The sequence below is a fragment of the Poecilia reticulata genome, linkage group LG9 (genome assembly GCF_000633615.1).
Source record: "Poecilia reticulata strain Guanapo linkage group LG9, Guppy_female_1.0+MT, whole genome shotgun sequence".
Classification (NCBI taxonomy): Eukaryota; Metazoa; Chordata; class Actinopteri; order Cyprinodontiformes; family Poeciliidae; genus Poecilia; species Poecilia reticulata.
In genome coordinates, this window is record NC_024339.1 from 26061473 (window position 1) to 26085033 (window position 23561).

The window sequence follows — 23561 nt, forward strand, 5'->3', positions numbered from 1 at the left end:
TATATATATATCATATGACCTATGTGAAACACAGATCCAACAAATCCCATCTACAAGCTCTATTCACTTCACTCTACTAGAGCGATAGAGAGGGGCTCTGCAGCCCCTTTCAAGAATGTTGCCAGATAAACTTTAGTAGTTTTATTTGCTGACAGAGTGATGGATGGCTGTTATCTAAATCATGCTGCTGAGCTAATGGTCCTGATGTTGAGGTGTTGGCATCCTGGGGTTATGTGTCTGGCAGAAAATTAGATTGCATTGTTACGGGTCTTGCTTGCAATTGATGTCCAATCCTGAAACGAACTTCTAATTAATGTTTGCTGAATACTTTGATCAGAGCTCAGATGGAAACATTGTACCAGGACTATGTTCATCTGATTATTTCATTCGCAGCAAATAGGACTCCCGGCAAGTCATAATGCACATATTTTAAACGCGTACATAAGGCAAGTATTTAAGCTTTCAAAAACACAACTAAGCTAACTCAGAACCACACAGATCCAATGCTCCCAAATAAATAAAAAGAAACGATGTACTCTGAGTGCATCAGAATTCATTCGTTCTGATGTAGTTTATATCTGTCAAGAAAAGAGTGCTGACCCAGAGTCCCTCCTTCAGTGTTCAAACCATAGAACAACAGCATGGTACATAGACGCTACGATCACAACCACATGTTGTAGGAAAGGCTCTTGAGGTTTGCCAGTGAGGCCTAATACATTGCTAGAAATGTATTCGGGTTTTTTTTGTACTCACACTAAATTTAGAACATACGGGGGAGGAAAACACTGTAGAAGACTGAGGTTGTCTCCAGCTCTATATGTCTTAAAATCCTCCTCTTATATTTTATGTAAGACAGAGTAAAAATTCAGTTTAAACAACTAAATATTGTACATTTTTACAGATTGTTATTTTAAAAAGTAATTCATGCATCAACAAAATGTGACACCTATTATCTGGTTTTAAGAAAGGATAATAAATATTTGCAGATTTTGAAATCACCAGCTACTGACTGAGTCACCCTGAAGATGGCGAACTTTCATCCATCATTTTTTCTATGACAAGTGAACTGAATCCAGTACTGTCTGTCTCTGTCGCATTCAATCCATCTTTTTACTCTATTGTGTCAGAAAACCAACTTACTTGTCTGGAAACAATTTTACTTGTCTGTAAATTATTTTTAATCACAATTTGGAAATCAAATGTCATACAATGCCTTGCAAAAACATTTGTGAACCTTGGAGTTTTTAACTAACGTTACAAAGTCAAACATCAATGCATTTTATCAAGATTTTATGTGACAGACTAACATGAAGTGGTTCGTAATTCTGAAGTGAGAAGCAAATTTACATAATTAGTTGCACTGGATTTTATCTAAGACTAAACCAGATGTTAACAAAATCTGTAGAAACACAAATTTCTGTGTGCTAAATGCCACACAAATCAAAGAAATAATTTTTTATTCTTTTTGTCAATGTCAGAGTGTTACATAGGCAAAGATGGATGGGAGTACTATGCCTACAAACAACTTAGAAAAGACTCAATTTTGATTTCATGGTTTAGTCAAATTTACCTTTCTTACATTTGTAAAAATAATAAAAAAGAAAGGCTGTATTCTTTACAGTGAGGAATACAATGTAATGTCCCAGATATTTAAATATCTGCAGTCGACAGCAACTCTTTTCTGAAATTTTTCTGAACTCTCAAACTGTATGCAGTTTGATAATTTTACCCTCAAAAATAAATTCCTATATATGAATTTCAGTATTTTATTTGGGAGTACCAGAGTTTATTTGAAAACGGTTTACACCACCATGTAACCTTCAGCTTCACAATCACGCACTATTAGTTTGTGGTTATAATAAGGCAAAATGTAAAGACATTCAAAAGATGGAAATGCTTCAGTGAGACACAGTTCATTAAAATCACGTCGCATCAAACATAATCTTAAAATTGCTGTGCAGTCCATTTATTAATGCTGCTGAGAAGCTTCAGCATGCACGGCTATAAGAGTATGATTGCTTCTCAGTATGTGCAGGCTGACCCTATGTAATGTAACAAGAGCCACTCAACTAAATAATGAGGTTTCTTTGGTGTGCTCTTTCCCTAATAACAGCCGAGCAGCCTGCTGTATAAATTGCAAGCCTCTTCCCACTCCAGACCCAGATTGAGGTAATTATTCTTCTGACGTAGCAGGTGGAATGACAGTTAAAGCTCGTATCTGCTGGAACGAGCACAACTGAATCAACACACTGCATCATACAATTGCAATTCCAACTTGACATTAGAAGTAAAAGCGTTTTATCAAAAGCAGACACTTTGGGACATGCAGAGAGAAAAAAGAAATTTCTCTTCGGTTCCATTAATTCTGATCGTAAAAGATGATTTTACAGAACAGATGGTAGCACATCAATGGCCCATGATCATAAATGAGAAGTCTAGAGAGGCAACCCAGCATGGATAAAGTAGAAGGCAATGAAGTGATTAAGTAAAAAAAAAAAAATGACAGTGAATGAAAAGGAAAGAGTTCATTTGTTCAGTGACACTCCGAAAAATCTATTCAGCTACAAATCGACACTAGAAGAAAAGGACTCTGGTCTTTCCTGCTCAGAGAAATGAGACACAGATATTTCTAGTATCTTTCAATCAGGAAGGAAACTCTGCACTTGCATAATTAACCACAAAATGTTTGATGCTATCACAGTTTAAAGTTCTGGCAAGGAATGTCCGATGGAGCAGAATGTGCTGTTTATGTTCATCATAAATATACAGTACAACGTGTACAAACTTGTTACACCAAATAATCAATTTTACCAATTACATGAGATTTTCATTGCTACAGAAAACTAAACGCAACTGCCTCATGTCATAATAATAAACCCTTTTAACAACTGACTTCTTAAAAGTTTTAGGTTTTGCTTATCTGATGGCTTTGATAGCATCAGAATTACAAGACTACATATTGCCAGGCGTCATTAAAAATACACCACAGCTCTGAGACTGATCTTTTTTTCCTTTTTCGACATTTCAGCAGCTTGAAATGATAGAGTTCAGGGGGTTTTGCACAGGGAAGGTTTTCTAAATGAGAGCTCTGTGCAGCTTACATATAATATAATATAATATAATTTCTGTGTCTCTTAACTGTATTTTGCAGCAATGACGAGTTGTGTCCAACATCTTCCACAATCCTTTTCTGTCCCAGTTCAAACATTTTCAGCCAAATCTTGGTCTTCATTTGGAAAGCATGGTGGGAAGCTTTTTAAAGAACTTACTAAGTCCAAAATAGAACAAAAACTCTTTTACATGAACACAATTAACCACAACGTTTTAGTAATTACAGTTGAACTATTACCCAGTCTATTAATCTATTACTCTGCATCTTCTGCTCACTCTTAAATCCCTCTTTTGCTCTTACAGCTATTAGAGATTCTCTAAAACAACAATTCGAAGGATGACATGGTTTGATCACAGTATCCTGTTTTCTCATTGCCAGCATATCCTCCTCTCTACAGAAATAACCCCCTCTGTTGGACCTGCTTTACAATAAATGACTTCCCAAGGATCATCCCCTTATAATGCCATCAATCCTCCCATCCATGATTACAATCAATAGCTTTTTTCATCTGTGACATCAAATAAGTACTTTCTATGAGGTAAAGGAAATCCCTCCTAATTGAATGATGACTTATGAAGAATTTATGCTTAGCTACCAAAAATAAATCTTGCATAACCTTTCAAATAACACGCAGCAGGGATTACTGGGGCACATGTGTGCCCAGATAAGTGCAGCTACTTGAATAATGAGAAAGTAACTGAAGAACAGTGCTGATTGCTCACAATGTTTTCACACATATAATGAAAATACTTTTGAATAAATTTGGTTCGTTTGAATTAGTAAACATTGTTTAAGATAATAGATTTCGCACTACATTCACAGTATCGGCTTTAAAATTGATGGAATAGATAGATTCCTCTGGTATAATAGCAGCGACTGCAATAAGGTGGTTTATTTTGGAAGCTAATCGTCAATAATAAGTTGTTTTAAAATAAATAAATAAATAAATAAATAAATAAATAAATAAATAAATAAATAAATAAATAAATAAATAATAATTGTGGTTTAGTCGGTTTATTTATTTATTTTTGCCTGCAGACTTTCAAACTGCCTTTTTGAGGTTTGGACATGTCCAGATGTGACTGTTTGGTACGCTGTTGCTCCATTAGTAGGAGGAAGCTTTAACCTCATAAACTGTGGCTTCAGTTTATGCATGTTCAACATGCATTTGATGGGAAACTGCGCTACGTACACAGTTAGTGGTTTGTCCTCTACTGGTTACCAACAGATGAGAAACCAAGTGTTTAAAGCAACCACTGCAAGCAGCACCAATTTGTGCTGCTTGGTCTGCAAAAAATCACCAGACAAATCTTGTATTTTGGTCTCTTAAAGACATCATCTATGTGTCACTAACTGGATGTATCATGAATCACCTAGTAAGTAATAATGGAGACTAAAATCAGTAATTATACTAAAGGTAGAACTTTAATTACACATTAGATTATTTTTTTCATTTCAATTATCCACTTAGTAAAAAAAAAAAGACATTTAAGTGTATAATTTGACAAGAGAACTTTAGCGACTTGCTTGACAAATCACTCATATTATAATGCTAATCCTTTGTACCATAATCCTTCATAATCTTACCTCAGCTGCCCTCCGTGTGTAACTCTATGAGAACTACCCTTCCTGGATACTTGGAATATGAACCCAGTTTTGTTTCCTTCTGCCAGCTGTTACAGGACTCATCCTCCCAGTTGTGCCAGTTGAGCTCAGCTCTGTTTGGTTTATGGCTAAAACTAAGTTATACACATATAAGATGAGAACGTGAGGCATCAATGACTCCATGATTACAACACTAATAAAGTCAACCAAGAACAGTCAATGATAAGTCACCACACTGTCACTACACATTTAAATACACTCTGAGTGATCACCACTACCAAATACACAAAATAACATCAGTTGACTGAACTAAAACCTGCAATACATTCTTCTCGGTTGTGTTACAAAATATTTTCCAATCAGGCTAAAGAGGATGTCTAAGCAAATTTTGCCTTCCATTAAATAGAAACCAATGCCTCAAACACATCCTCGAGCCACTGGCACCTGACAACTACACAACAGAGCCGTGCTCCATAAATAATGAAGAGGGAAGATGTTCCACTGTGAAAAAAAGATTGAGGCGGAGGTGGTGGAATCAGATATGTAAACAATGGAATAAGGGGAAATATGAAATACAAAACAAACCAATACACTAGAAGCCAAAATTGAAAAAAAAAAAAAAAGCAGCTTAAATCCATTGATAATTGGGTGTGTCAATGGAGCAAGACGATGGTTTGCTGTTAATAAAAAAAATGCTTAATTATACATCAATAAGAATTGCAGCATCTCTTTCACACACAAACCAGATCACATCATCATCTCTGAATATGGTGACAAGCTCAGCTGGGAGCATCAAGTGTTGCTGACACTGCAGAAAGACAAGCTGTTCACCCGCTGCCAACCAAAGCTGTCAACCAAAAAAAAAAAAAAAAATGTCTGCAATGACACTGACAAAGCTCTCAAACTGATCTGGGACCAGGTCTGAAAAATCTTCTGCCTAAACGTCTGGAAAATTTTGAACTCAGTCTACTGACTCGGTAGCTCCACAACAGAAAAAACAGCCGATGTGTTTCTTTGTCTTTTATGCATCACAAATGTCCATAGTATGTACTGTATACTTTTCAAGTTGACATGCAATAAGATAGGATTTATTTCCTTTTTGTATTTTTTTAAATAACCACTGCCATGTTTTTTTCTGTTCTCTAACTAAAACAAAACATTTGCCGATGTCCTCCAGTTGAATTATTAAATAAATCAGCAACCTCTCACTCAAAATGTTCCCCGTCAATGCTTACCGAAGATAACTAGCAAGAGCAGCAGGGACCTTTTTTTCACAGTAAGCTACAAGCAGACTCAGATCAGCAAAGTGCATTTACAGCTCCCCACAGGGTGCAAGTTTGTTAGGTCTCCTAACATAACCTTTCTCCTGATTTTCTCCTTTTTACAGTATAAATTACCATGCAAATGTTCACCTAAAGAAGCCAAATCTGATCTTCAGAATTTATTATCAAGACGTTGTGTTCTGCGTTGATTTCCCAAGTTCAAAGATCCAAACGCAACTACACCAGTCTGGCAATTTCCAGCTGGATTCTTGGCTGTCTTGTGCATTTTTTCTTGTGCAAAAAATTTGCAAAAATGTTAATTTATGCTTTTTAAATAAATTTCTCTGCACGGGGTAAGGGAAAATTTACAACAAAAATGCTGTGCAGTTATTTTAAAATAGCACAAAATAACGTGAGTTCACAGAATCTGAAACTAAGTGGGATCAAACACCCTTTTAAAATCACTGAGACTTTAAAAGGAAATACCATATTATTTTGGAGATATTCATCTTTTCCTCAGTAGTTAAATGGTTTGCCACACGGAAAGTGGTGGTTGCCAAGCGTCATTAGTCACACCTCATTTAGCAACTTCAACGATGCCGTACTGGAAATGAGTGACAAGTCATTGCTGCTCGTGGGACCGGAAAGCCCCAGATAGCCCCAGCCTCCAGAATCGTGATGCAGAAATGCAGAACGAGGTGGTCTGCCATTATGCTGAGGCACATCATAAATACAGTATTTACATGACCAACTTTCATCTGAATTCTCCTACATCAGCATCTAGTTTTTAACAATGCGGTACAAGCTTTATGCGTCATGAGGGTGATGAATATAGGTAATTTATTCCGAAACAAAGCATCGCTCAGGTATTAGAAGCAAGACGACAATAGGGCTTAGAATCGTGTTTTGTGTAAAATCTTCATCCTCCAGGCTGTAAGTTTAGAAATAGTACATAACCTACCATCTTCTAAGCGTTCAAGTTTACTTGTTTTTCCACAGAAATGATTGGAAGCAGCCAGGCCGCAACACTCCACAAGTGTAACTAAGCAATCCCATCTGCAAAGACCTTTTCCTCTCCAGTTTCCCCTCAGCAGATAGTTACACCTGCAGCAGTGGCACTTGAACTCTGGTCTACTTTTTGGCAGTCATATATTTCAAATTCTTTTGAAATTATTCAGCTTAATTCACAAGCCCAGCATAGAAGACAAGTAATAAGCAAAGTGCGATGTTGACTGCTCAACTTTTCTTATTCAATGATGAATAAAAGGCTATAATACACACCGTGTGGTTAATGCGTTTTTAAGAATGTGCAATTTTCATGAGAAAGGGACTGATTCAGCAACCCCTTAGGGAAAAAAAAGAGTCCCCATAAATCCTTGTTCTTGGATCTGTTCCTGATGTTAAAAACACATTAGCCAGTCCTGAGAGAATTCAACAGTGTGCATTATGCATGCAATGTATACGAGTGAGTATGCATTCAGAACAGCCAGAATTACGTATTTCAGACCCAAGATGTTGGATTTCTGGCTCTCAGAAGTCTGTAGACATACACACATATACTGAGATTTTGAGGAGTAATGTGAGTTGATATTTAAAATTGATGAAAACTGCTTTTCCAGTAGACGGATGCCTTGTAATCTGTCTAATGCCAGTCTGATGAGCGAACACAAATAGGCACATATCGTCTTATTATACCATTCCTCTTCACCCCCTGCAGCTATCTTCTCTATTTTTACCTGCTGTAGTCTTTCCTCTTCTCTTTCATCCTCTCTATTCTCATGACATTTCTGCTGCTCTGCCTCAGTTCCACTCTCACATCTCATCCTTCATCCTCCTTTATCTTTTATCTTCCCATCCCCGGTCCCACAAGTAATGTTTTTCTATCTTTCTGGGCACGTTCAACACCAAAACCCTGGAAGCAGAGACTTAGGACTCGCATAAACAATTCTAGCAATAATGGCTTCTCAAAACAGAAGTGCAAGTTGCAGGGCATGTTTCTGCGCTTTACTAAATTCAAAACCAAACAAATCCCATACTTATTTGGTGATTCCCTGTTTTATGTCAGCACATCCTCACCTCTTCCTCCCAGTCAGCGCCCCTCCCTGCCCAGAGTCTGGCCAGTCTCGTGTCACACTAGCAGCCAGCTCAGGTTCCACGCTCGGCGGAAACTGGACACGACACACCCACTGCACCTCCGTCCTGCCATCCCAGCCACAAAAAAAACAAACAAACAAACACCCAACACCTGTGCCTAAGGGTAATGCGTTCTGTAAGCAATAAGTCCTAGCAAAGATCAGGTATATGGAAAGTTTGTATGGAAATCTGCATGCAAAACAGGTGAACATGACAAAGGAATGGAAACGTTGGTCTTACGCTAAATTCTTTCATCCCAAATTATAAAAAGACACCTTCCTGGAACAGGCAAATGCTACAATGCAACAATACCAGCATATCTTAACAAGTAGATCTATACCATTTTACATCAGTCTGTCTAAAAGAGCCTCCTACAAGAAGAAAAAAACAAAAAAAAACAAGCAGCAGGAAGACGTTCCAAACATTATTTTGTATGCATGAATGAATACCTACAGTAAGGCTCCGTCCAACAGCTGAGAGAGGCAGAGCTAACATCCAGAGGCTGAACACGCTCCAGCGTACAACTGTGGCTTCTGCTGGATTACTCTCCTATATGAGAGAGGCTCCCACACAAACACTAACTCGCTCCGCACCTCGCGCGTGCATGCAGCAAAGGCCAACCAGCTGTGAGGTTCTTGGTTACCCCACAGACAGTCACTCACAACTCTGCACACTGCCCTCTGTCTCTCTCCCTCTCTCTCCATCTAGCTTTCACTCAAGCACTAAACTCTGTGGCAATTCTGACTGTAGCCTAAAAAATGCTTTTTAAATTATTTTTTTTATTGACTTACAAGAGAACAGCCGGAATACTAATGCTACCAGCAATTTTATTTAAAATGTTTTTGATAAGCTTCATTAGAACACTTTCGCTATGCTTTACATATCTTCCCTATAGCACAGAATACAGCTACATATGCTGTTTTCACGTGTCTCACTTTTACAAGCTGCAATTGATGCTGTTTTGATTTATTTATTTTTTGCCTTGTGATGATTTACTCATCTTTGAGGGTGCTTTAGAAAAGTTAAAGCTCATGCATATAAGTGTTGTGGGTTTTTTTTACCCACTCGGCTGCTTATATCTGCACTCTGAAAGTAATATCCTGGAGTCAGGTGACATTCATTATTCACTGTCTAACACCCCTAAATATCAAAACTTAGTTAATCTCAAGGAGTTAATGAAACACCTACAAAGGTGTTTGGTTTAGTCAATAATCATTACTGCATCAGTAGATACTGTACAGCGTCAACAGGACCTTCTCAGTGTGGAATACTTGCATCAGTAGCGATAAGCTGTGCACAAATAAAAATAAAATAAACAAGGAGAAATGCTTAAAACGTAAAAGAAGAGAACAACCTGAGCGAGCAGCGGCCAGCAGCACATGGTGTTTTAAGCACATTAACTTCTTCTATTTTCTTTTTTTTTTAATCGAAATTACATTTCAGAAGGTATGTAGCATTCTTCTCCACCTTACTACATTTTCCCAAATCTTTCTGTTCTAATGGCACTGCAGTAGCAGGTTTAGTGGCCAAAAACATAAAAAATGTGCAACAGGGGCTGGAGCTGTAGGAATAAAAACACCCCTGTGTACCGGTAGTGTGCGCTAGTTGGGTAATGGTTAGGACCTGCAGTAATATTTCACTATCACATTGATGTATGACCTCACCTTCACTCTACCTGCAGCAAGTCATTATGTTTTCATACCTTGATGCTCAAAGTAGTTTTCTAACATAGTAAACATTTTCTACTACAATATGAAATTTTGTCCTCAATACCTTCACTTTTTCCACATTTTCATAAACACACATTGCCATAAATCTTAATATTTTTCACACTGCTAACCAGCCCATGATTAGAATCAACCCATATATTAAAAACGAACATGCGTATATGAATATTAATAGAGTTAATGGATACAGTAAAGAGGGATAAAAACAACAACAACAAAAAAGGTTAATCTAAACAAACATCTCAAACATAGTTGCAAATAAAGGAAATCAATATCTTGCAGCTTTCCGTTCCCTTTACATTCGAAAAGCAAAAAGCCAGACACCAAGCCAGACAGGGGGACACAACAACAGGGAGGTGCCACTTGGCTTCTTGGCACTGTCAGCCATGCAGTTTGAGGGTGTGTGTATATGTGTATGTACGTGGGAGAGAGTGTGCTTGTTCTTATATTACAGTAGAGTCAGGTCCCAGGACACGACAGCTGTCCCTTTCATGTCTGCTGTTGTGTTAGTCCTGATCAGCGCTGTGTCAGTCAGCAGGTCTTATGACTACAGTTGCTGAGTTCAAAACAACATACATCCGCAAAACCAGTGGCATTGCAGAGAGAAAAAAGCCTTACGGGAAATGTTTACAATGCTGCGTTGCATGCCACAGCACGGAACTTCGCTTACGTCAAAGTCAATGTAAAACAACTGGATTTGATGAAGTGTAAGATGAAGGAAAAATGTTCAGTTTTAGAAATGTGTTTTGACAAATATAGCACTGAGAGTCCGTTTGCTTTAGGTTACAGTTAGCATTAGAAAAAACAACGTTAACGTCAAAAAAGATTATTTTAGGACTATTTCTCAACTTTAAAGTCATGATAATATACATCACTCTGAGTAGGTGGTTCATTCATGCTGTGAGAAAGTGATATTTTTCAGAAGATAACAGACACAGCAAAAGAGCTCTGTTTTCTTCATTTGAGCTTTCAGCGTGTGTCATGGAATACAATGGGTGGCAGTTTTAGAAGTAGAAACTACATTCTCTGCACTATGTAACTGGAGGTTGCTGTTTTAATAATGCTAAAAAGATCAAATTGTTACAAAAACTGGTTGCTGGCTAAAGGTTCCGGTAGGTTGATGTCTAAAATGCTGCTTATATCCTTGATTACAGCTGGGCATTAATACTCCACCAATGACATACACACAAATGCAGTGGACACACAAATATCTAACTGAAACACATTACTCCGAAAGGCAAGCAGAGTTGCACAGCAAAACTACATTTCTTTGACTTAGTTAAATACGCAGAGAGAATGCTGAAGTATTGTTTATTTTTAATCAAAAATAAGAAATTTCTGGTGTACACGCAATCAAAACCAAATACTCAAAAACAAACGTTCGTGCTCTACATCCGTCCTTGTTTGAATCTACCGTGTTGGTATGCTTGCATCTCCAAACCCTGCAGTGTGCACCATCTGTTTCCTCATAACTCATCACACATCACAGCGCATGCACAACAAAAGACACGCGCTCAAACATGCACCGCACATCATTAGCAAAACAGACACACGTATGCCTCGCACTTCAGCTGTAACTCTGCGTGACATAACAGACAGAAGAGCTGACAAAAGCTCCTGAAAGCCCGTGCAAATCTCTTCTCCGTGCTGCAGAGTCATCAGCGGAGGAAACGGGAAGAGATGCAGGCTTTGTCACTGGTAGCTGACTGGTGTCAGACTAACCGACAGATGGGCAGGCATGGCAGGCAGGAAACGAAGACGTGCACACACAGGGCTGTTTGTAAGATACAAAAATAGATTTTAATTTCCTCATAGACTTTGACCATTTCTCCAGAATTTAAATAAATAATGAATTCCATGACTGCCAAGCAGCCACAGAAAGTGGAAACGCGACAAAATTACAGAAGCAAAGTCAGAAGATTTCTCAACAGCCGGTAACAATAAAAGCTTTGTAGAGTGGACAGACACACTGTTTTCATAGATCAAACTATTGTTTGATCTCCTGCTGCCATTGATGGCGCAACTGAGTCTTTTCTTTCAACCTTTATCAAACAGTCATTGTGTTTTACCTTTTAAGTCGATTTTGGCTGCACTTTTTGCTTTGAATGTTTGTTTGTGTTTTTCATGTCCCATATTTTAAGCTTATACCAGGTTCGCTCACACATTTTTATATGTATTCTGCACATAAATTCATGACAAATTCTCTTTTGGAAGTTTTGCAAGCATTCGTAAGTGGATATCATTCAACTACAGTTCCTCAATCAGATTGTCCAGTGGACTGAAATCACTGTCATTCTTATTATGTATGCTACCTAATATAACAAACCAATCTTTAAAAAAAAAAAAGTAAAAAAAAAAAGCAGACTTCTATAAATAAGAATAAGTGCAATTGGTCAACAAAATAAGAATAAAAGTGAAAGGTTAAAAAAAATTAAGTCTAGGGAAAAACACAAATGAAATATGTAAAGGTAGTGGAAGAAAACAACATGATCATGGAGGATTAAGGGATGCAAGGATTTAAAAAAAAAAAAAAAAGAAAAAAAATAGCCATGTTCTGGTTTGTTTTAAGCAGAGTCACTACAGTGGCTAATCAACACTGGGATCCAGGCCAAACAGAACCCCTCCTGGGAGAATCACTTCTTCCCCTGGATCTATACATGGATTCATCATCTCTGTTTACTTTTGTCTGTCTCTTTGTCTGCGCCTATCTTCCTCCCTTTTCCCTTATCACTCCTTGACATTGCTTAGGTCATCACTTGCTACTTGCACAACTGCCTCCATCGTGACTGTTGATTAGGCGCCCAGTCCCTTTGTCCCCGGCATGTCTCCTTTTCCCATTTGAACTGTCACTAGCCTTGAAAAGTTCTGGTTGCTTCTCGATTGCCAATTTGCACTCAACATCTAACAGAAGAATGCAATAAACTGGGAGAGGAAAAACCTATTGCTTCCAGCTTATGCTGCTTTTTCCATTCCTTCATCGCCTCAAGTCACTTTAAAATGTTTCTGAATTTTCAATATGCGTCATGTTTATACCACATAGACGTGTAATATATCTGAGTAAAAGTACTTTCAGACAAAGAAAGCTTTATGTTTTTTAATAATGGAAGTCTCAAGGTCTTGGCTTGGCTTCAGAGAATTTCACACGCTAATAGAATCCCATTCAAAAACAATTATATTTTCTCATAAAAGACCAAGTAATTTCTTTTTTTCCCCCACAGGTCATTATGGGTGTCATTGGCAACATTTCTTCTCTCTAATAAGTGCCCTCTGAGTAATTAGTTTTACCTAATCCGTGGTTCTCAAACTGTGGTGCAGCTACTGCTGGTGGCCCTCGGGGCCGCCTCTGGTGATACTCAGGCTTAAAAAACAAAACAAAACAAAAAAACCAAAACAATGCTAATTTTAAAGCTAAGAAACTAACCAAACAAAAATGATTAGTTCAGGCAGACCAATCTTTGTCCTAAAGAAACACTGCTCCTATGTACTGAAAAGCGTATGTCTTATGTGTGGTATAACTCATTGTGCAGTAGTAAAGTCGTTTTATGCTGCCTCTGATTAGTCTCACAGATTGTAGCAGAGAATGACATTATTCCTGCAGTTGAGCATGATCTAGTTGCAAGTCAGCTGGCAGTGAAATTAATTGTTTGCTTCTGTGTTTCTAGATATTTTCCATAAAAGCTGATAATATATTTCTCTCCATTTAATTTGTTTGACACAAAAGGAACATGTTCAAAAATACATACTGTATAAAGCTATGATTAATAAACTACAACACTTTCGAGGTACTAATGAAAAATGCCAGTGACTTTTTCTGTCTGAATTAGTCATATTGGATATCAAAATCCGACAAGTACAAAGAGAATGTGCCCGCAGTTTTAAATGAACTTCAAATGCACAGTAAACTGAAATGATAAATTCTTTAAATTGGAAAGGTGCTTTATTATCTATGTTGGTGTCTTTAAACACATTTTCTGTAGGTTTAAAAGGAAAGAAGTAAAGCGCATTCAATGAACCCCGCCATTGTAACGCAAAGCATACGCAAAATGGTGCTACGTGGTATAAAATGTTAATTTCCTTGTAGATGCACCCTTACATACACATACAACTGGATGTATTCAGTAGATTATTATGCATAATTTCAGTACATGCAGCTAATACAGCACTCCCCCCAGCTTCTATAAAGTATTCTTTAATAATCTAGTGTTCCCTCAGTGGGCTTCTTAAATCTAGTGTCCCGTGAGGCTCTGCCAGGCAAAGTGTAATTTAGAAAAGTGACAAAAAACTACTGAAATCCAATATTCACTTTATTACTTTTTTCCAGAGCTGTACATGGGCTATATGTACATAAACCAGATAAAACAAGGAAGTAATCACTGTTTCACCAGAGAAAAAAAATTGCTAATGAAAAAAATGATCTCAATATGTCACCAAAGCCACTTTTCCCAGCTCTACTGTAACAAGCATTCAGTATGTTATCCAAAAAACTCAATGTAAAATACAAATAACTCATATTTCTAATAGTATTTTGTAGTTTACATGACATAACATATAAGCCATGATGGAAAAAGGTACAATGAATGTTGGGTAATGCAACTATAACCGACACGTTATATTCAGTAACATATGCAATGGGTTATAAAGACTTGTTAAGGGCGAGGGTTATTTCATTGAAGGCTGAGATCTAGACGCGTATAGGTTCCAGTCATTTCTAAATATATCAGTCACCAAAAGATGCTCACAGCACCCACTCAAACAGCACACTTTCCAGTACAGAAGTGCAAGACTGTAATCAGAGCAAGGTCAGTGCTGATAACGGGGGAAAAAAAAGCAGCTCAGGCAGGAAGAAATTCAAACTCCCTCTCGTTATCTCCTTGGCTTTGCTTTGAGTCATGCTGCATTCAGTGCATCTTGTGAGTGGAAGGTCCAGAAGGTTTTTATGTGTGTTTCTGAGAAATAAATAAATAGATGGTGTACAAGCACCAGAACTGGCACTGCATTTAGAAGTACTTAGATGAAATGCTGGCATACATTTCACTACAATAAATCAACTGTGATAATTTGCTCTAGTATAATATTCTTTGCGTAATAAAAACTTCACAAAGTGGAGGAGAATGTTTGGAGAAGTCCAGGTAGATGAACCCTGGCTCAGAAACAGGTGTTAGTGATCACTCATGGTTTTCCTTAAATGGGGAATGAGGAATCTGGAAATGAAGTCAACCCAACTTTCTAGAAGCGAGTTGGAAAAACTGTTGGTTTCTGATTGATATGCCAGACTAACTAATACCAAGCTAACAGTAAACAGATTTGTCAGTATTTTGAATTCTCAGACATTGTAAAAACTTCAGCATTAGTGTGGCTGGTGTACTAACCTAACCACTTGTTTGTTATAGTAAACTCTGTGACATGATACAAAATGTTAATAATCTGAGCCATTTAAATGTGGTGTGATTATTATCACCTTTGTCTAATAACTGAGAGAAGTGGAAGTATTGGAGAACGGCTTATATTTTTAAAAAGAAAACTGTGGGGCGATACCTGTCAAAGATTTCTAAAACGTTTCAAAATCGAACTGTGTTTTTTTGGACAAGGCTGCAGAGTGTTTCTTCACACCAGCGTACGCTTAAGACTTGAGAAACTGTAGTAGCGAACCTTAGAAGTTTCTCCCAGTGACTCATCCGCTTTCGTTAAAATGACGCCCACATGCACATTCACACCATCACATGATTCTATTATACACACCAATAATTCTGCAGCATTTCTTTGACACTTATCTTTATAAATGCTGCAAAGCTTTTGAAATAAGTCTGCCTTCACAGTGAAAAAATGTCCTCCAAGTCCAACAGTTTTAAAGGTAAAACATTCTCCCTCTTCGCTAAGAAAATCTGAAACTGACTTGGCATTAAGATCACTTTTTCTCAAGAAAATGAGACTAAAAGTAGAGGTGGAATTTGGGATTTTCTTTTCACGTCATTTTTTATTATTATTATTCTTGCTTTTTAACAATTAAAATTGATTTTAAAAAGTAGAGAATCTGCAAAATTACTTTGAACTTACTTTTAATCATGAATTTCAGCCAGCTTACTCATTTTGCTGAAGGCTAACAAAATTTCTGCCATTACATTTTTTCAGTAAAGATACTTCTGATTTAACTTCAGGGTTTAGTCTTCTTGTATTCACACCAATTATATTTCGTAAAAAAATTAGATAAACCTGCACCAAGGCTGTTCTTGTTGGATTTTCTTCACTTTTTCCATCTTTGCATCATTTAGCTAAAGCTGTCGTCTGCAGAGGATCAAAGGGCTTAAAAAATTTCACAGCATTCTTCACAAAGCACAAAGAAGACAGTCATCCATAAAATAAGAAAATGTAGGACAATAGAGACATTTAAAAGAATGAGTGTTTCTACAAAATTTTTGATAAGACAAAATAAAAGAGCATCGCCACGAGAAGACCATCTCCCTGTAAAACATGATGGTGAAAGCATAATTGTCTGTGATGAATGAAATGATCAAAGTTCAAAATGCAGTTCTGACCCAAAACCTTCAGATATCTGTCAAAAAGTTGAAGATGAAGAGAAATTTTTTTTTCATTGCGAACAAATTAGCTTTTAAAGTAACTTTAGAGGTGAAAAGGTGTTTTTTAAAAATAAAAATAAAACCTAAACTGAGTGAAATAATCGACCATGCAGTAGAATCATAGATTGGCATTTGAATTATGTATGTATTGTGTATATGCCGTGTGTATTTCTGTCTTGTCCCACTATGTTCAGCATCTCAGCCCCAGCGGACCATGTGGACACAGACCACTTTGAGAACAGAAGATAGATTTTAAAATATTTCTCAACCAACGTGTCTCGCTTTAAGAGCCAGCCCGAATAAAACTTTATATATAAAATCATCAATCAGTAGTTCTCAACTCCTCTGCTACCCTTTCTTTCAGCCTTTCTTTCAGAAGACAATCAAAGCATCTGTAGTGAGATCTGGATATGAGAGATATGCCAGACAAATGAGTAGCAAGCATTTTGCTCAAAGCTCAAATAAAAGTCAGAGGTGGAACAATAATGAGGTGGAATTTAAAGTGAGTCTGTTGTGTGACCGTGTTTATGGTCTGTGGTCATAATCGCGAGTCTGAAATAGTGCAACACCTGTTGGAGATTCCAAAATGAACAGTGGCAAATCGGAATAAGCCTGAGTTTATGCAATAAAGAGAACCCGTCTAGCGTTCTTTGGCAACGCTGGTAAAGATGTGTGAAATTCTTAAAATAAATGTACAACTTAGTTGACCAACTTACACCAAACAATTTGCTGCTGCTGTTCTCAAACAGTTGGCTTTAGAAATTCATTTTAACTCCATCGCCATCATCACTACACATGTACTGACAAGAGAAACACAGGTTCTCACACTAGCCTGTTTTCTCACAGCTTTTGTAGTTTTCAGATTTTTCTAGTTATTGCTCAATCTGTAGATATGAGCAAGTTTAGGCGAGTATATGAACACACACCTTTGTTACATGAGTGTCATGTTCTCCCCTTCTTCCCATTATGAAAAGTGGCTAGGAGCATTTTTCTCTACATCGCATCACATTAGCATCTTGGTCAAACAGGATATTGTGGATCACTAATTAGCAGCTCTAGAAACTCTAATGTAATTTATTTTTAAAAATCCTTGTATCACATTTATTTTTATATAAATTGTGAGGTGCTAGGAGGAAACAAAATAAAATATTTTTATAAACGGAAAATTTTTCTATTTTTCAGTGCATGTTATGATTCAAGATGGAACTGGACCATACTCCATGGCAACAAAGTTTTGCACATCACGTGACTTTTAAAACTGGTGAATTTAAACATATACAAAAGTAAAATTAACTTACAGTTTAGACTACAACTACCAAAAGGAGAGGGAGAGAAATTAAGCCTTCCAGCTAACAGTGGTAAGTAACTATGCTTCATAAAAATTACGTTAGTTATACACTGTAATTGAGCTTGGACAATGGTAAAGAGCAAGACTAATAGAGCCTTGAAGATACATTGCTTTCCTATTTATGTGTCATTACCAATAAAAAAACAAATGTGATCTTAATGACGTCTCAATGTTGGCTCTAATGTGTTATATTATAGCCTCCATGTATGAAAAACAATCTAACTTTTCACGCGGAACCAGAGAAGAGAAATTTTCCTGATGGCAGCCTCCAGAAGAAAGACAGGCCACGCTGCCTCTCGCTTCAGGTGAACTTTTTCTCAAAAATGTTACATTTTCCTTACTGTGTGATGGTTGCAACTTTTTATGTTGTGCTACTTCTTTGTATAATGTTTTTTTTACCTTATGTTTTTATTTGAATGAGGCTAAAATGTTTTTATTAGAATTTGTATAAAGATCGCCAAAAAAAAAAAAAAAGGCATGTATCAATGCAATCCACTGTATCTCTGTATAGCCAATAAATTCACTTTTTCTGACTGATCAGGTCGAGACAGCAGGCAGCAAGTGACAGGAGATTCTGTATCGTATGGATCAACAGAATGGTGAATAAACAGGTGGAGAAGAAAATCGCTGAAGTGCAAGAAGAGATTCTTCTCATGTATCTCGAGCTGAGAGTGCACATAGCAGCCAAGTTTAAGGAGCTTTCGGGAGAAGCAGTGGTGACGCAAAGCAGAGAAACCCCCAGATTTAATAGGTTATCTGATACAGAAGAGATGGAAACAATGCAGCTTACAGATGAAGGAGGAGAAGAAAAACCACAGAGCGGTAGTGACTATCCAACACACTCATCACCAGAACCAGATCAAGGCTTCAGGAAGACTTTGGGCACATTCAGTGAATTCTATTTGGTGGCTAACAGAGACACAGACGTCGAGCATTTTTCCAGCAATGATCGCAGTGCGTCGCAAGAGGCCCGACGAGAGCCGATTTCTCCGTCAGGTGACCCCGCTGTCCGTGACAGCTGCAAGGTGATGAAGAAATCGGAGGAGAAAAAATGCCCCCACGATCCCTCCCAAATGCTCACGAGCAGAAAGGAGGAAAGCGTCGAGGACAAAGCAAAAGCGGAGCAGGACGCACTGATGAAGGCGCAGTGGAAGGAGTGGCTGGACAAGCAGGAAATGAAAGGGAAGAAGAGGCACGATCAGAGGAACGTTCACCAAAAAGCGATGAGATCGAGCTCATCGGATAAACAAACGACGAAAACAAAAAAATCTGGACAAGTAGGCACTGTGAAGAAAATCAAAACATATATCAGTGAATTGTTTAATTCTTCTGAAAAGAAAAAGTGGAACATGCTTTACGAGGACGACTGACCCTCAACTCCTCAAGGATTAGCTTGTTGTCTCAATGTCATGCTGCACATAAAGGCTCAAACTACAGTTGCTCAATAAACAATGAACACAGTCTGCAGCGTACCATTTTGTCAGCGCTCCAGAGAACATCAAAGTGAATTAATGCATGAGGTGAGCTGAGGTAAAATTGACTACAAACATGATTTCTTTACCTTCCAAACACTGCCAGATATTGAACACACAACCAGAGTGCGCCATGATGCACAATATTAAAAATAATGTAAGTTACACACTGAAAACGGTTGAAGTTACTTATTTTCAGGTAAAAGGAAAGGCAATACTGTCGCAGACCATCTATGGCTAACGATCCTGCAGCTTGTCCCTGTGCAGTGCAAAAGTTTTATTTTTCTATTATTATTTTTGATGTGAATTAGTTTGGTGACTACACAGACCTCAACTGGACTATTCTGCACAGAACAGAAATAGATGTAGAATTATTTTAAGAGTTATACCGTCATTCGACAAGTGAATAATGGTATAACTACACATATATATGCACAGCGTGGATCCCTGCTTGTTTGTCTATGAGTTGACGCAGGAGGGGATCTCATGCAGGGACGCCGTTCATGCAAGACCCACCAGTCCTTCCAAGTACCAACAAAGCAATCAAATGTGCTGTTCCGTAACTAAATGTTCATACCTACCTCCTATTCCCTGTTCCAGTCAGTGAAAATGCTTTTCGAAATGAAATCAAAAAAGATTACACATGAGAACTGCTCTCACTTGGCAAACATCTAAGGCAGAAATGAAGATCAAAGCTTTTAGATGCCTACATTAATATTCATTTATCAGAGGAAAAATAAAGGCTCAGACCACATTTGTCAGAAAACATCCAGAGCTCTTCAAAACTTCAGAAAATGGCAACGGCAAACTGCAACCGTGTCCAGAACCATCAATATTATTAAATTATAGTAAACGGGGGGTTTTGTTAAAATGTCGTACAACATTCGTTTTCTCACATATTCCAAGTCAGTCTTGAGCGCTCGGTCACAATGGGGCCAATCAATATTTAATTTGGTAATTTAGGTCCACTATGCATTAAATATACAGTAACAGGAAGGAAGGCTGAATGTTAGGATGTTTTCTGCTACACGAAGTGTTTTACATGCAAGTCAAAAAAGTTCAGTTCTGAATTTACCTGATCATGTGTTTAAAACAGGTTTGCTGAGTCTCTCAGACGTTTTGTTGCAAATTTCAAATATAAATTCTTTCCTTTGACACTGACTTTCTTCTTGCCCTTCATCCTTAGTGCTGGAGTGCAGAACTGGCTGCTGTCTGTTCACTAATGTTCACTATATTAAGGCCTTAACAGAACAGATGCATTCATACTGAGATCAAATAGCACACATATAGAAATTTGTGCAGACAGCAGACTGGACTGGATTTTATTTAAGAGTGTCAGATTGAAATGTGCTTATGCACACCGCACTTTTGAGATTTTTTTTTTTTTTTTTTTTTTTATGTGAAAACCATGTATAGTTTTCCTTCCACTTCACCAGCATGTTTGTACTACTTTGAGTTGGTCTACTACACTAAATCTAACACATTGTAATCGTTTTCAAATTAGGTCATTATTGGTTGTGAAGGCAAGAGAAAGTCAGTAATCATATTTCAAAGGAAACACTAGAAAGGACTCGTAGCAAGCTGAAAGCTTTTTTTTTTATGATGTGCCAAAGTGCTTACAGCAGGACAGTCTCATCTCTCTTGGAAGTCAAATCAGATTTTCACCAGCAGGTGGCACTAGGTCTCTTCCACGGTGCATCACAAGTAACGCTTCACATCAGCAGCACCAATAGAAACGCCATCCTGTAGCGTTTCTACAGACTTGCTGTCTGTCGTTTCATTGCATTTTGTAAAAGAGATGACGATGTGCCAAAGTATGGAGCCAGACCATTAAATAAAACCAGAACCTCAAAGAGGTGCCAGTCTTAAAAACACACTCACTAAAACACACACTAAGTGTGAGGTGAGACTAACACCTGAGGGTGTAAGTTGTCTTGTAATGTACATGATCTCCAACTCCTGCAGTCAAACCTAACACGAGAAAATAATAAGTTTTATTGTGGTGCAATTGGTGAGCTAATTAAAACTATAAATACAAAAACTGCTGGATGAATTTAATCAATATGATGGGTTAACAATACCCATTTGTGTACCGAGTTAGAGATCTCACAACCCACTTTTCTACCAGACCACTACAAAGAAAACAACAAAACAAAACAATACTCATCCATTGATTTAAATAATTTTGAATTAGAACTGATTTTGATTTGTATAGGCCATCACAAATAAAAATAAAAATCTGACAGAGAAAAGTGTGAGTAGTTGCCAGAGAAGCTGTGGGTAGCCTAATAAAAACACCATGGAGGGGTTTTCCTGTGTTCATGTGTCCTCAGTAGCTTCTGTGTCATTCAGATATTATTACCATTAGAGTTATCTTATTTAAAAAAAACTACAAAGTTTAAAAAGTGTATGTCTTTACAAGTACGTGATGTGTGTTGGACCCAACGCTTGGCTGCTCTAAATGAACAGCTATAAGTGCTGTAATGCAAAGGTGGTCAACTCACGTCCTCAATCCTACAGAATTGTATGCTTTCTTTTTTTCATGTTTCAACACAGGTGATTCAAATTTAAATAATTTTCCATCAATGTCTGCAGAGAACTGTTTATGATTTATTTAGTAACTCTAGTATGCTGAAGCAGGAGGGAGACCTCAAAAAGTGAGCTGTCAGGATGGAGGATTCTCTCTGCACTGTGTAAATCTGTCCTACAGGCTTCTGTCAATGTTCTCATCTGACATTTATTAGGCTAAAAGCCTTTGCAAGACGAGGCTCTCTGGATCCACACACCAATCAACCTTTAATATGGGTATTTATTCCCAGTTAATTCAAATCCTCTTAATCCTACTACTTTCTTTTTTTTTTTACAAACCTTTTTACACATAAGCAGTTCTGGTGCTTTCATTGCAGATTTGTCCCCACTGGAAGCATTTTTATAAACACTAAAAAATATATTCACCCAAAAGTCATCCAAAAACCTCTTTACTAGTATGTTTGAGTACCACCTCCAATTTGGCTGTTCAACCAGGATTTTTAGAAATGAATGAAAACGCTCCAACTCAACCCGGCATCACTGAGCCTCTTAAACAACATGATTTAAAATTATTCTGTACAGAAATATTAATGTCAGTAAATGTGTTAATGACTCGAGTTTTACTACACGATTAGCACAAGCTTGTACCAGCTATAATTCATATTTTTTTTTTTTTATTATGAAAACTGGTAGTAAACTGATTATAGGGAGGTTTGATTTTATACAGTGCAATAGGCCTATATGAGGAGGATTTTTGCCTTTTGAAAATCAAGTCACTGTTAAAAAAAAGACGTTAAAAGGTTGTTTTCTTTATAGATCTCCCAAAAAGACAGACAATACCTATTGATCAAGAAAAATGATGCAAGTCAAAGATCTACAGTGTGAGTGAAAACATTTTCCAGGGTAGTCATAGGCAATGTCTCCATCTTAAAAATGTACATGTGTATCAGTGCAGGAGAGCAGAAGCGCTCCTTCTGTCCTCCTCTGTCACCATTATCCCCAAACAGATCAGATGCAAGCCTGCAGCAAACATGGAAAAATAAATAAAAAATAAATAAATAAATAAAAAAAAACAGGCCTTCCTGAGCGGTATATTTAGCTCATCTCAGCCATGATGACAAACATTCTTTTCCCACCAATGTTTAAAACCACCAGCTGTCCAGGTTGCAGCCTATTTACCTAATGATCACGTATGTTTGATAAGCCAGGGGTTTAGCTAAAGTGAGATCAAGTAAAATCAGACGGAATAATCCAGTCAGTTTTATAACAGCTCTGTCTTAGTAAAGCTTCACCATGTGTTGGGCCAGCAATATAGAGAAAACGTGAAAATGAGAGGTACATTTTTAACATACATATATATGTATATGTATATATACATATATCTCATGCCTGTATCAACTACTCTCCACAATTTGTAAGACCAAATGATAATAAAAATGAACTTTACATAAAGATTTTATTGTTCAACGTTTGTTAAATGTCACCTTTTTTTTTTTTTACATCCATCTCTGTCAAATTTTGCATCGAATGCCATTCATCAGCTCCAGTCGACAGCAAGCTTCATTCAGATTGGTAACTTGGCATCAGATCAAATGGAAGTAAAACAGCCAATTTAAAATTCTTGAGTGCTCTGTCACAATGGGACCCATCAATATTTAATTTGGTCATTTATGATAAGGACTAGGAATACACTACAGCACTGGGATGACAGGCAAAAAATGTCTGGATATTCAGAATGTTACACACTTATAAATGACCTTTATGGCCAATTCCAACATTGGTGATTGAACAACCTTTC

General features: G+C 37.4%; 2 protein-coding genes across 6 annotated transcripts in view; one reads left to right on the top strand and one right to left on the bottom strand.

The window, feature by feature from the left end:
• The window catches only part of mctp1a (multiple C2 domains, transmembrane 1a), a 147830-nt gene that overhangs the window by 113314 nt on the left and 10955 nt on the right, over positions 1-23561 (bottom strand). The window contains exon 1 of one of the 5 annotated variants that reach the window (XM_008418930.1): positions 8566-8665. The exons of the other annotated variants lie outside the window; for them this stretch is intronic. Within the exon in view, the coding sequence (XP_008417152.1) occupies positions 8566-8607 (42 nt within the window). The 5' untranslated portion in view covers positions 8608-8665. Of the gene's footprint in view, positions 1-8565; positions 8666-23561 lie in introns of those variants that run through there. 5 annotated transcript variants of the gene reach the window in all.
• LOC103470469 (uncharacterized) lies at positions 17661-19225 on the top strand. Its single transcript, XM_008418924.1, has 3 exons — positions 17661-17772; positions 17960-18067; positions 18304-19225. Exons 2-3 carry the CDS (start codon positions 18021-18023, stop codon positions 19130-19132), a joined length of 876 nt encoding a protein of 291 aa, XP_008417146.1. The 5' UTR covers positions 17661-17772; positions 17960-18020; the 3' UTR covers positions 19133-19225.

Excerpts from the sequence above, each read along its gene's own strand:
- LOC103470469 (XM_008418924.1), top strand. The coding sequence starts at position 18,021 with ATGGCAGCCTCCAGAAGAAAGACAGGCCACGCTGCCTCTCGCTTCAG. Across the intron at positions 18,068-18,303 it reads CACGCTGCCTCTCGCTTCAG|GTCGAGACAGCAGGCAGCAA; the intron begins GTGAACTTTTTC and ends CTGACTGATCAG.